The following is a 14,847-nucleotide window of genomic DNA, read 5'->3' on the forward strand; positions in this document are numbered from 1 at the left end:
ATATGACCCAGTTTTGAACTTGACCTAGATATCATCAAGGTGAACATTCTGACCAATTTTCATGAAGATCTCATGAAAAGTATGGCCTCTAGAGAGGTCACAAGGTTTTTCTATTTTTAGACCTAATGACCTAGTTTTTGACCACACGTCATCCACTTTCGAACTTGACCTAGATATCATCAAGGTGAACATTCTGACTAATTTTCACGAAGATCCATTCAAAAATAAGGCCTCTAGAGAGGTCACAAGGTTTTTCTATTTTTAGACCTTATGACCTAGTTTTTGACTGCATGTGACCCACTTTTGAAAATGACCTAGATATCATCAAAGTGAACATTCAGACCAACTTTCATGAAGATCCATGGAAAAATATAGCCTCTAGAGAGGTCACAAGGTTTTTCTATTTTTAGACTTAATGACCCAGTTTTGAACCGCACGTGACCCAGTTTCGAACTTGACCTAGATATCATCAAGATGAACATTCTGACTAATTTTCATGAATATCCATTTAAAAATATGGCCTCTAGGGAGGTCACAAGGTTTTTCTATTTTTAGACCTACTGACCTAGTTTTTGACCGTACATGACCCACTTTCAAACATGGCCTAGATATCATCAAGATGAACATTCTGACCAATTTTCATGAAGATCCATTGAAAAATATGGCCTCTAGGGAGGTCACAAGGTTTTTCTATTTTTAGACCTAATGACCTAGTTTTTGAACTCACGTGACCCACTTTCAAACATGGCCTAGACATCATCAAGATGAACATTCTGACCAATTTTTATGAAGATCCATTGAAAAATATGGCCTCTAGGGAGGTCACAAGGTTTTTCTATTTTTAGACCTAATGACCTAGTTTTGGACCGCACGTGACCCAGTTTCGAATTTGGCCTAGATATCATCAAGATGAACATTCTGACCAATTTTCATGAAGATCCATTGAAAAATATGGCCTCTAGGGAGGTCACAAGGTTTTTCTATTTTTAGACCTAATGACCTAGTTTTGGACCGCACGTGTCCCAGTTTCGAATTTGGCCTAGATATCATCAAGATGAACATTCTGACCAATTTTCATGAAGATCCATTGAAAAATATGGCATCTAGAGAGGTCACAAGGTTTTTCTATTTTTAGACCTACTGACCTAGTTTTGGATAGCACGTGACCCAGTTTTGAACTTGACCTAGATATCATCAAGATGAACAATCAGACCAATTTTCATACAGATCCCATGAAAAACATGGCTTCTAGAGAGGTCACAAGGTTTTTCTATTATTTGACCTACTGACCTAGTTTTTGATGGCATGTGACCCAGTTTCGAACTTGACCTAAATATCATCAAGGTTAACATTCTGACTAACTTTCATGAAGATTCATTGAAAAATATGACCTCTAGAGAGGTCACAAGGTTTTTCTATTTTAAGACCTACTGACCTAGTTTTTGACCGCAGTTGACCCAGTTTCGAACTTGACCTAGATATCATCAAGATGAACATTCTGACCAACTTTCATAAAGATCCCATGAAAAATGTGACCTCTAGAGTGGTCACAAGCAAAAGTTTACGCACGGACGCACGGATGGACGACGGACGCTGCGCGATCACAAAAGCTCACACTGTCACTGTGTGACATGTGAGCTAAAAAAGTATGCTATTGCGGCAAGTTCTGGAAGATAATTGATATTGCAACAAGCTTAACAAGCAAATTCGATGAATTGGTATCCCCCGCCGAAAGGGTTTGTGGTGAGGAATGGCAAAAAGATATATCCGGCAAAAAGTTAAGGATGTTAATAAGAAGCAAATAATTTCATTAGTCAAAATCAATTTAACAGAAAACAAATGTTTAATTAAAGAGTACACAATAAATGTATGATACTTTGATCCGGACTAAAGAATTTATTTTGAATGGGATATGCTTACTGTAATAAGCTTAGCTTTTAAAATTAAATGCAGTTAATTGAAATGTGAGCTTGAAGTTTAACTGGAATGAAATATTGTCTTTGAGTGGTTTGGCACCAGGTGTTGCTGTTTTACATGTACATTTGAACTTAAAGATGTTTTTCACAATTATTTCTAGCGGACAGATTTTTCTATAACTTTGCATATTTATAGATTGATGTATGACAAGTTAAAATAAAAAATAAAAATAATAGGTACCCGTGCTTCTTTTTTCAGTATTCAAAGTTTATCAAGAACACCAAATCGGTATTTTTGTCTGAAGAAACAATACATACATGTCATAATAAAACTACTGCAAACAACTATTTACTTAGAATTTCACTCTGATGTTACTGTTTATGCGTAACAATTAATGAAACCACTATAACTATGCATAAAATGTCAACATATAGATATATTAACTCAGAAAAATTACTCTTGACAGATGTCGAAAGTATCTGAAACTGAGAAAAACACGAAGTATTTCTTAATGATATGAAAAATCTAGCGGACAGAATTTTAACAAATTTCATATTATATAAGCTAGAACTAAGACAAAAAATTCTAAACGAAAAAAATAATATCAACCCGTGCTTATTTTCAAGAAAAATTACAAAATATTCACTCCACCCACAAAAGTATTTTTTCATTACCCCACCCACCTAAAAATTATGAACATTTTTTTTTCTTACACAACAAATTGCACAATGTTATTATCAGTTTCATAACCAGTTTTCTTACTCACATGCGGAATAATGCTCTTTTAAGAATGCATGCCTCTATGTCAAATACTTATTGAGATACGTGCTACACAAGCTTTCACATGCCATTTACGTATATATTTGACCACGTCAAGGGACATAAATCTGTTTTTACTGAGTGAAACCTCAAATAAAAGCACTGGTGCACAACTTCGCATGCTGAATTTAATGCTTGTATGGTTTCATGACTCTTGGCGCATATACTTTTGAGGTACATGCGACACAAATGTTTAGACCCTTTATGTACACTTTGACTGCCAAGGGCCATAACTCTGGTCTTACTACGTGAAATGCGGGATGGGGCACAAAAAGTATAAGAACATTTTTAGCAAGTCACATTTAAACTTGAAGGAGATAGATCTACGTTAAGATTTTCTGGAATTTTATGTGACTTGGAGTCGGCTGCATCATTGCTGGACGAAATAGTTTACTTTGGCTGTCCACAGTGTATTCGATTCGAGCACCTCCTACGATTACTCCTCCAATAAAACACCATCCCTTTTAAAGGTAAAATATGCACGACCTATATTGTCAGTACATACGATATTTTTTGCGCGAGTGCGCTGCATATCCGACAATTGTGCACTTTCGGCGGCGAATACTGAACTTTACAGTGGTTATCGCTTGCTGCGCGATTGAGCTGTGCATAAAATATTGTGATGAACTCCTTTAAAAGATCAGATGTCCTTAAGAGAACACAGATAAGATATCTTGAACATGGCCGAGGGCAAGGTTTGTGCAAGTCACAACTTAACATGTTGAAGGTTTGAACATTTAAAAAAAAAAAAAAAGGATGGAAATATATATATCTATATATAGATATATGTATATATTTATTTTTTTAGGGGGTGGGGGTGCAGGGGAACGGGAGAGGAAACAAAATTTCGCATGCTGATTATAAATATTGATTGAAAGTTAAAAATGAAAAAAAAAAAGGTAAAAGGGTGAAGTTGGAGTGGGGGGGGGGGGGGGGGGCAGAGGATGCATGATCAGTGGTGGGCATGACTGGGTGGAGAAGTGAGGTGGGGGAATAGTACAACTTGGAAGGTTCGAAAAAAATCTAAAATAAATGAAAAAAAAAAAAAATTGGGGAAGGGGGGAGGGGAGTGGGGTTGGGAGGGGGAGGGGGTGTGACCAAGGCAAGTGGGTAACCAGGTGTGGGTGCGCAACTTCACATGTTTATAATAAATGTTCACAGAAAAGAATGAAAGAAATTTAATGAAATTCTGCCAAATGGTAAGTTTGTTATGTACAAATATGTGGATTTTTAGACAATTAAAGGGCAATAACTCTGAAGTTACAAAAAGAAATCCGTACAAAATTGTCTGTGCACAACCACATTATAGTGCTCTAAATTCTGTTAAAGTTTCATAGTTCTAGGTCAAATATATCAAAAGTTATGATGCAGAAATTGGCATATCTATAGATCTATAGTACCCTATATAGTTAACACTAGAAACTTCTAAGGGCCATAACCCTGGTGTTACTTGGGCAATCTGTCTGAAACTTGATGGGCCCCATAACCTCATAGTGGTGAACATGTATATGAAGTTTGTTTGAAAAAAAATCTAAAATAAGGAATGAATTTTTTTTTTTTGGGGGGGGGGGGGGGGGGGGGGGGGGGGTGGCGGGGGATAGAGGGGGAGGTGTGTGATCAAGGTAAGGGGGCGACCAGGTGTGGGTACACAACTTCACATGTTTACAATAAATGTTCATGGAAAAGAATGAAAGAAATTTAATGAAATTCTACAAAATGGTAAGTTTGTTATGTACAAATATGTGGATTTTTATACAATTAAAGGGCAATAACTCTTAATTTACAAATAAATCCAAATGAAATTGTGTGTACACAACCACATTATGGTGATCTAAATTCTGTTTAAGTTTCATAGTTCTAGGTCAAATATATCAAAAGTTATGATGCAGAAATTGCCATATTTATAGTACCCTATATAGTTAACACTAGAAACTTCTAAGGGCCATAACTCTGGTGTTACTTGGGCAATCTGACTGAAACTTGACGGGCCGCAAGAACTCATTGTGGTGAACATGTATATGAAGTTTTAAATAAATATTCCCAACCATTTCCTAGATATGGCTCCGGACGGACGGACGGACGGACGGAAAGACGGACGGAAGGACGGACAGAGCCAAAACTATATCCCTCCGACTTTCGTCGGGGGATAATAAGTATGCTCTAGCAGGTAGTTTTAAAAGATAAATTCTATCGCAACAAACTGGAGCATTTATATGCGACGACGGCTTGAAAGGTTTGAGCGTGATTTTCAGGATAAATCAAAGGCTTTGAAACAAAATAAATATGTTTATGTGTTAAAGTAGAGCGGTATATTCGCGGGGCTATTATAATCATGTTACAAGATTAAAGGTTAGTCGTCAAAGAAGACTAATAAAAAATATACAGTTCTTATGTTTGTAATTTAATCTGTGATTTACACCGATTTGATAAATGCCAGTATTTTATAGTTTAAAGTCTATGTTTGTTGCAGTAGTCATTAAATCCAGGCGTCAACAATCCGTCTAATACATCGCCCACTCACAAGCACGCTTGAACACATACACGCTTGAAAAATCACCCATGCCCTTGCACTACCTCCCAAAATACATATAGGTATCAAAACTTCTAAAAACTGGATTAGATCTTTTACGTGATGTGATAAAAAAACAACAAACAAACAACAACAACAGAAAAATGCTCCTATTTGCCGCCATTTATATATAAGCATATCATTTTAGGCCATGAGTGCAGTTTATTTCCGGGTATATAATATTTTTGTAACGGAAATGTCCATAAGTGTAAGCAATATATGATGGAATTCATTGGTTGAAATTTACTTTACTCAGCCTTCTTTAACAAACAAACAAATTGACGTCATACTTCTTTTAATGCAAAATCAGAATTACGCGATTGAGAAGTATTGATGAAGTCTTTCGATTTTCAGAAAAGAAAACGTACTGTAAATATATTAAGCCTTGTTCACTTTATTTACAGATAAACATTGGGTCTTTAAGAAAAACAAGCAAAAGCAATCAATGGCTAAACAATTCTGGCATTATTTTGCAAAGTAAACAAGAGTGCAAGAATGTCACAATATACGCCCGTCACAGCAAATTTCTTTACTCTAGCACCTGTATTTGCAAATGGAATTTTAATTTTGTGGTTGTTTAGTAATAACTGTTTTGTTTTTCTAAGTCCACAAAAAAACTCCTTACCAGGTAGAGATACCTTAAAATACACCTAAAATTGGAAAGTAACATCTATGTTGTACCACAGAAAAGTGGTCTTGGTTTTTCCCTACGGTCAATTATAAAAAAGTTACAATATAAGTTATTTATAGTAACAACTAAGAAAAAATTGTAAGTCCACACAAAAATCTTTACCAGGTAGAGACTGGTCAAAATACACCTCAAAATTGGATGTAGCATGCATGTTGTACTACAGAAAAGTGGTCTCGATTTTTCCCTACGACTAGTAATGAAAAAGTTACAATATAAGCTATTTATAGTAACAACAAAGGGAAGTAATTCTAAAGAAGGGAACTGCACATGACACTTCGTCTCATGATGGTGTATAATTGTGTCAAGTTACATCAAAATCCCTCCATGCATGAAGAAGAAATGCTTTGGACAAAGTCATTCTTGTATCTGACCTTTGGCCTCTAAGTGTGACCTTGACCTTAGACCTAGGGACCTGGTTCTTGCGCACGACACTACGTCTTGTGGTGGTGAACATTTGTGCCAAGTTATATCAAAATCCCTCTATGCATGAAGAAGAAATGCTCCGGACAAGGTTTTCATTCTTGTATCCTTTGACCTCTAAGTGTGACCTTGACCTTAGACCTAGAGACCTGGTTCTTGCGCATGACACTCCGCCTCATGGTGGTGAACATTTGTGCCAAGTTATATCAAAATCCCTCTATGCATGAAGAAGAAATGCTCCGGACAAAGTTTTCATTCTTGTATCCTTTGACCTCTAAGTGTGACCTTGACCTTAGACCTAGGGACCTGGTTCTTGCGCATGACACTCCTTCTCATGATGATGAACAATTGTGCCAACTTTCATCAAAATCCCTCTATGCATGAAGAAGATATGCTCCGGACAAAGTCATTCTTGAATTTGACCTTTGACCTCCAAGTGTGACCTTGACCTTAGACCTAGGGACCTGGTTCTTGCGCATGACACTCCGTCTCATGATGGTGAACAACTGTGCCAAGTTTCATCAAAATCCCTTCATGCATGTAGAAGATATGCTCCGGACAAGGTCTGTGGACGCCGCCCGCCCGCCCGCCAGGGGCGTTCCCATAATATGTCCCGTTTTTCAAACGGGCGTATAATATAAAATGAATGTTCAGAAAATTCATTCCACTTTTTCAGTAGCTAAAAATATAGTGGATATATACACAACCTTTAAAATTGTAGGAATTGTAATACAGAGGAAACAGTTTGCAATTGATACAACTATGCCTCGACATGTGGAACAGTTACTGGAAGAAATTATTTTGAAGTTTCGAAATATAAAATTTTAATATCGTATGTTACATTCACAGTCATTGGCAAAACTGGTGTAAGCATCTAATTTTGTCAGAAATCCATCATTACAGAAATAATACACATGTTTTAGATACTATAAACACATCATTAAAGTTTACAAATGTAAACGTTCTTTTAGCACATTATGAACTATTGTTTCAGAAAAATAGGATTTCTTACTTTCAATGTAGAGACAAGGTAAATGTAAACCAAATATTCATAGGAACGAATTTTCGGGAAATGATACATTATTTTACAATCATATGATAAGTGTGACTTTTATCTTGTTTAGTATGATTATACATGAAGTTACATGTCTTTAAAAATAATAAAAATGAAGCTGAAAGTTCTGGAATGTGTTAGTATTAAAGTTCTGGAATGTGTTAGTATTACAACTGTTTAAACGACCTGACTCAGGAAAAGTCCAGTCTACATCATGATACATAACCTTAAAGGCTTACGAGAGTGAACTGTGTAATAACTAAAATTTCCAACATACAAATTTCTTCAAACTTGGTCTATTGACTCATGACAATGTCTAAAATAGAATTTTGAAAGAAACGTCCTATGTCAGCACCCTTGAATTTTTAGTCAAAAGGCAGCCAAATAACACGCAAACATGCTGTGTATCATCAGCTGTCGAGTCCAATTCTAACGCTCGAAGGGATCACAGTTTGCTTTCATTCTGCCTTGCACTGCTGTCCCATTGAACACAAAGGGATCCCCTTTAACTGCATTCCTGCCTAGGCTCACTTTAGCTACCTTTTTCATGCACAAGACCCTAGTTCTCTTTGAGCGATCAAAGTCGTGGTCCCTGTAACAAGCAAAAAGACAAAAACTGGTAAAGTCTTAATATAAGATCAAAGATGACTTATTATAAATGCAGATGTGACATGTTGTGTGCCTGCTATATCATGTCGCTACGTATTTAATCCCAAAACAAATGAATACATACATGAACTGCTTACGGCGTTGCCAGGGCCATTGATAGTTTTGTTTTACTCATAGTTCGTTATGAACTGACTCAAATCGAATTTTGTTTTTGTTTGTCTTTTTTTTCTACGGATCTCTTCAGAGTTTATTCAATTATTTTGTAACACGACGGTGTTTCCTATGAAGTTTGTTTGTTTTGCCGGTATAAAGGTTATTTCAGTGAGTTTACAGACTAGAATTTCCCCTATTTTTATCATTATCAATAATTATAATGATCTTATTATTATAATTATCATTGAATATAGGTTATTACCTGTCTTCCAATGTACAACGCTTATTAGTGGGCGCACGTTGTATGGATCTGTCATCTGCTCGTTGCTCAATATTTGCTACCAGATTGAAAACAGTCTTCTGACTAGTTCGATAGGAAAATGACCAGTAAAATAAGAATAGCACGTATAATCCAATGTCATATTTTCTCAAAATAAAAGTATCAAATATAACACTTTTAACATGAAAAATAATCTCATACTTTTTATCTTTGGTTTTACCTGAAAATAACACTTTTAACATGAAAAAAAATCTATCAGCAGCTGTTTTGAGACAAAAAGTAACAAACCAAAACGGCCATCTGGAGAATTCAGCAAGAGAAAGCTCGTTTTAATGCGGTTCTAAAATTACCTTGGAGCGATAGCAAGAGTGATTTTGAGATTTTGGTCAGTTTGTCCCATTTTCCAGCCAAACTAAAGCAGACACAGACAGATGCTGTGTGATAGGAGGTACGCATTTATAAACGGACTTGCAACACACTAAAGACATTTTACAAAAATTTGCAACAAAATACTTACGACAAATTTTCTTCTTGAATCGACGCTTTGTTGACAAAAAATGCTCGGCGCGATACCTACGGCGTGACATCATAGACCACGTGATTGTGCACCGTGATAATGACATTACGTGTCAGTTACAGCGCAAAATTAATAGCTATTATCTTGAACATATGTAATTCTGTTTTTTTTTTTATTTGAGCTATTTTTAAACAGCTATTATTTGCGATAATATTTTTTATGAGTCTTTTGCTTTGAATGATGATCAATATTTTGCAGCTTTTATGTACTTAAGTTTATATGTAAGTATTTTCCTTCTTCTTTCAATATAAAATACCTTTAGAGGGTCATGTGCCTCAAACATGGATAAAAATTGTAGTTGAAGGGACAGAGAAAAGCAAACTTTAGATTGTAACAGCTAAAACATTAAAGTACACGAAATACACTAAACTGGTATGGTTTGATGAATCTGAGTCTACCCTGGTGGCAAGGTACACTACCTCCTTAGTTTTCGTTGAGATATTTAGTGCATTCATGGTTGCATTAATCTACAAACTTAAACCCCAAAGAACAATATTTATATCAGTTTATGTTCCTAAATACATTAGCTCATATCACCATGAAGTAACAGTTTCAGATTAACCAAAGAAACTGCATGCCCATAAAATAAAATGATTTAATGGTAATCTAGATGGCTAGGACACATTTACAAGAGCTGTTCGAAGACAACAATATAACGCTTGAATATTTAAAAGCCTTGTCATTGAAAAAAACATGCAAAACAGGAGTGGCAGACTGTCACAAAATACGCCCGTCATCGAACTTGGCCTAATTCAAGGGCCATCATCCAAAAGTGCCTAGGGGCGATTTTGCTGGTTATCAAACTTGGCTGAAATATTATGCCCACACACATTGTCAGCAAGTTTGGTGAAGATCAGATGAAAACTGTTCGCCTTAGAGAGCGGACAAGGCTAAATTCACCGATTTCGGGTAGTTCAGGGGCCATAATCTAAGAGTGCCTGGGGCGATTTGGCTGATTATTGAATCTGACTGAGATATTATGCCCACAGACATAACCTGCAAGTTTGTGGAAGATCGGATGAAAATTGTTCGACTTAGAGAGTGGACAAGGCTAAATTTGCAGTTTTTCGAGTAATATTTATTTATTTATTTATTTGGGTTTTACAGCGCACCAGTATAGGTTATATGGTGCCAAACAGGACTATATTGGTATCAAAATTTGCATACCTGCTGGAATCACAGAGTTACAGCAAAACCAAGTGTTAAGACCCTATTAGTCGCCTTTTACGATCATGCAAGGGTAAGGCAGTGGTTCCAATTCTTTTCATACACAGCTCGTCCCAGAACCACATGGGGCTTTTTCGAGTAATTCAAAGGCCATAATCCAAGAGTGCCTGGGGCAATTTGGCTGGTTATCGAACTTGGCTGAGATATTATGCCCACAAACATTGTCACCAAGTTTGGTGAAGATCGGATGAAAACTGCTTGACTTAGAGAGCGGACAAGGCTAAATTCGCAGTTTTTCCAGTAATTCAAGGGCCATAATCCTAAAAGTGCCGGGGGCGATTTGACTGGTTATCGAACTTGGCCGAGATATAATGGCCACAAACATTGTCACCAAGTTTGGTGAAGATCGGATGAAAACTGTTTGACTTAGAGGGCGGACAAGGCTAAATTTGCAGATTTTTGAGTAATTCAAGGGCCATAACCCAAGAAAGCCTGGGGCGATTTTGCTGGTTATCAAACTCGGCCGAGATATTATGCCCACAAACATTTTTTGTCATTAAGTTAGGTGAAGATCGGATGAAATCTGTTTGACTTAGAGAGCAGACATGCTTTTGAATGCCGTACGCCCGCCTGCCTGCCACATAATACGTTCACATAATACGACCCACTCTTTCAGAGACGGGCGACTATAAAAAGGAGGCAAAACATTGTGAGAGAGCAAAACAGAGAAACTGTTATAGAACCTGTGCATTTCAGATAAGCACAGTAAACAAGTGACATTCACACATGTGGTTACAGAGACACAAGCTTACAAACAAGAACTTTAACCAAACAAGAGGGTCACTGACCCTAAAGCACTCACCTGTGTTCAAGGCTTTAAGTGTGTTTGTTTAAGTACAGAGTTGGGTTTCTTCTATATTAGCCTATATTATATACATGTCACCCAGGGCAATAATCTGAATAATTATGGTAGACATTACAAATCTGATATCACATGCCAAATATCAAGGCTCTAGATATTATTGATTCAGAGAAGTTTCTTACATAAAAGCCTATAGTAAGTACATGTCAGACATGGGCGTGGCCATTTTTTTGATCCTATAATAATTTTGACAAGTATGGTTGAGAATTAAACCCTTATATCACATGCCAAATATCAAGCTCTATAAAAAAGAATTTTTAAAGTCTGATAGCTCAAAACCTATTTTTAACCAAAAAGACCCATATGTTCAATAAACCAGAACCATTTGAACAACTTTGAAAGAGGGCTAACCAGATATCTTCTGTGTAAAAATGCATCAAAATCCATTCAGTGGTTTTGGAGGAGATGTTGTTTAAAGAAATTGTTGATGAAAAGTGACCACACCCTCAGACGGTTATGTTTTTTGACGAATCAGAAAAATCTGAAAAGTATTTGTAGAAGGACACAAAAGGAAAATTTTTGTGAAATTATTTTAAAATCAGGCTAACAGTTTTATACAAGAAGATTTTCTAAGTTTCTACTATATATATATAGGGAAAAGTGACCATGCCCTCTGGCAGCCATGTTGTTTGACAAATCAAAATAATCTGAACAATCTTGGTAGAGGGTCACACAAGGACCACTTGCTTTAAATTATTTAAAAATAGGACTAGCTGTTTCACACAGGATTTTTAAAGTTTCCACTATATACATATAGGGAAAAGTGACCTCGCCCATTGGCGGCCATGTTTTTTGATGAATCAGTATAATTTTACCAGTCTTGGTAAAGAGTGACTAAGGACTATTTGTGTGAAATTATTTCAAAATCTGACCATCAGTTTAGGAGGAGATGTTGTTTGAAAAATTTTCTAATTGTAGCTCTGGCAGTCCCTATGTGCAACCAAGCGGAACTGTTTGATCAACTTTCGTAGAGGACCATCCAAGGAACATCTATGCCAAGTCTCATCAAAATCCATTCAGTGGTTTTGGAGGAGATGTCGTTTAAACACACTTTTTGACGATGGACGACTTGACGGACGGACACATGACAGACACAGCATGATTACAAAAGCTCACCATGAGCACTTTGTTCTCAGGTGAGCTAAAAAGTGGAAGTATTACTTACAGCTGCTGCTAGTGGCAGGGATCGTATTCTGCATCCTAACATGTAGGCATCATCCGCTTCATATTTGTGCACCAAATAGTCCATGAATGGCTGAAGTTCCAACCTTTTTGACCACAACTTAAACTTTGTAAGGTAGTTGTGGAAATGATCTAATATATCCATGCTTGTTATCTCTGGGATTTCTGCTAGATCTGTCGGGAAATGGAACTGCTGAAATACAACTGGGAACCGCTGCAAAGGTCCTAACTTCAGAGACTCAAAATCGCCATTTTCTGTGGCATAATCTCGCAATGACTCCTTCAGTTCATGTAAAGTACACATAGATCGAGATTTCACAAAAGCAATGACATAAAGATTGACTTTACACAACAGTCTATTGAGTTCGTTGATACATGGAATCTGGTCGGTGTATTGAATTCCAAGCTGTCTAATGTTGTAACAGCGGTAACGCTGACAGACAAGCTTCTCTACACGCTCCATAGTTACACTTTCATTTGCCATAGCTAACATTTCAATGCATTCCTTAGCTATAACGTCAACCTGCTCTCTAGAAGGCCTTTTGCCATATGGAACATGAACTGGTCTCACATCTATTGTTTGTGTTTCAAACTTAGTCTTATTAATAGGAACAACTGTAAGATCTATGACCTGGTCAAGAATTCCTGGCAAAGATGGATCATGCCTGGTTTCAACGAACTGGTTCCTTCCTATTTCTGCTTCATCCCTTTCAATTTGTTCGCTTCCAAGTTTTACTGGCTCAACACCTCCATGTGAAGGTTTCAGCAAATTTGAAGGCACTGGAAAAGCTCCAAATTTGCTTGTGGATGGTGCCTGGGGAGTATTTGCTGGAGCCCCAAATTGAAGAGAACCAAGAGGAGGTGTTTTAAAATGAGAAAGAGGGCGATCTGGATCTTTATCCTCTGTAAGATCAATAACATTTGACTTTTTGTCTTTTTTATCATCATCTAACAATGAGATGTAACTGGCTGTAGACACAGTCTCAGATTTTGAAGTATCCTGGTTCTTACTTGAAGAATTCTTAAATGAAGACATTTGTGACATTATAGACATAGCTGTTGGTGCCTCTAATTGTTTCTCTGTTGCTCCAGCTTCATTTGCTTCAATCAGAAATACAATAAGAGATTTTTCTGTTTGTTTCATATTCACTATATCTTGACATTGCTCACTCAGGAGTTTCTTTAATGTATCTGGTTTTAAGGATGATACAGCTAATTCTTCTTTAAGCTTTCCTTTCAGAAATGCCCGTAAACTTGATAACTTACATGATCCTTTTCTTCGCTCTAGTCTCAAATGTTCCATTATCCATGACTTAATAACTGGCAAATTTTTAACCAGTAAGTCATAATGGGTTTCAACATGCTTGTATTCAACTTTATCAACAATTTCAACATCTGCCTCATAAGCCTTTGGTATCTTTTTTTCATCACCTTCATCCTCATCTACTTCCATTTCTTGTTTTAAGACATCATTTGTAGAAGTTAAAGGTAGTGTTATTCCCGCCGTTTCTGTCCGCCTTTTAATTTCTGCAAGTAGTCCTAATGGCACTGGCTCCGTAGCTAAAGGACTGCTTTTTGTTGCAACACCATCTTCTGTCCTTTTCTTCAGAATGACACATTGATCTGTTCCTGGACCAGTTACTGTGATTTCATCTGTCCATTTTTCCAGTATACGACTCATTTTGTTCACCCCATACAGCTTTGCATTAATTTCGCGTCCTGTTTCTCGATGCACACGATTCCAGAGGTCAGTCTTCCGTAAACCCCGAGGATGTTGCTTCAGAACATGTATAACATCCTTCTTCAACTGCTCCACTCTGTAGTAATTAAATGCCATCTTGCTTTGCCTGAAAAAGATTGATTTGGGTTTTACAGCACACCAACAGTGTATAGGTTATATGGCGCCAAACAGGACTAAAAATATTTTGGTTTCACATTTCATTTACATCGAAATAACAAGAGGGCCATAATGGCCCTATATCGCTCACCTGTTATCATTGCACTTAAGGGCAAGAAAGTCAAACAATCATAATCAAGATCATTCAAAAGAATTATGAGAAAATATAGTTGAAATTTTCTTAAAGTTACTTCAAATAAAATTATTTTCAAATCAGGCCAGTAGTTTCATACAAGAAGTTTCTTAACCAAAAAGAAAAAAAAATCTTACAAGGTACAGATATGTCAAAATACACCTAAAAATTGGAGGTACCATCCATGTTGTACCACAGAAAAGTGGTCTCGGTTTTTCCCTACGGCCAATAATAAAAAAGTTACTAAATAAGCTTTTTATAGTAACATAAAAGGGAAGTAATTAAAACAAGAGCCATGTTACTCATGGCTAATCCCCCCGCCGGGCATATTATAATTGAAGGCTAAAGTTCCTGGCAAGTTAGTGTCTGGAAGTATTAATTTTGGGGAAAGCTTTGAAGAACTGTTTAGTTGTGGTCCGCATCAGGGGTTTTAAGATGTAGAAGAAAGAATAAGTCA

General features: G+C 36.7%; 1 protein-coding gene across 1 annotated transcript in view; it reads right to left on the reverse strand.

Moving 5' to 3' along the window:
* Positions 1-14,041, reverse strand: part of LOC123550539 (uncharacterized) — a 77,930-nt gene extending 63,889 nt beyond the window's left edge. Inside the window, exon 1 of the mRNA XM_053546776.1 lies at positions 12,344-14,041. Within this exon, the coding sequence (XP_053402751.1) occupies positions 12,344-14,041 (1,698 nt within the window). The remainder of the gene's footprint in view (positions 1-12,343) is intronic.
* Between the last annotated feature and the right edge of the window lie 806 nt (positions 14,042-14,847).

The sequence above is a fragment of the Mercenaria mercenaria genome, chromosome 6, assembly GCF_021730395.1.
Source record: "Mercenaria mercenaria strain notata chromosome 6, MADL_Memer_1, whole genome shotgun sequence".
NCBI lineage: Eukaryota > Metazoa > Mollusca > Bivalvia > Venerida > Veneridae > Mercenaria > Mercenaria mercenaria.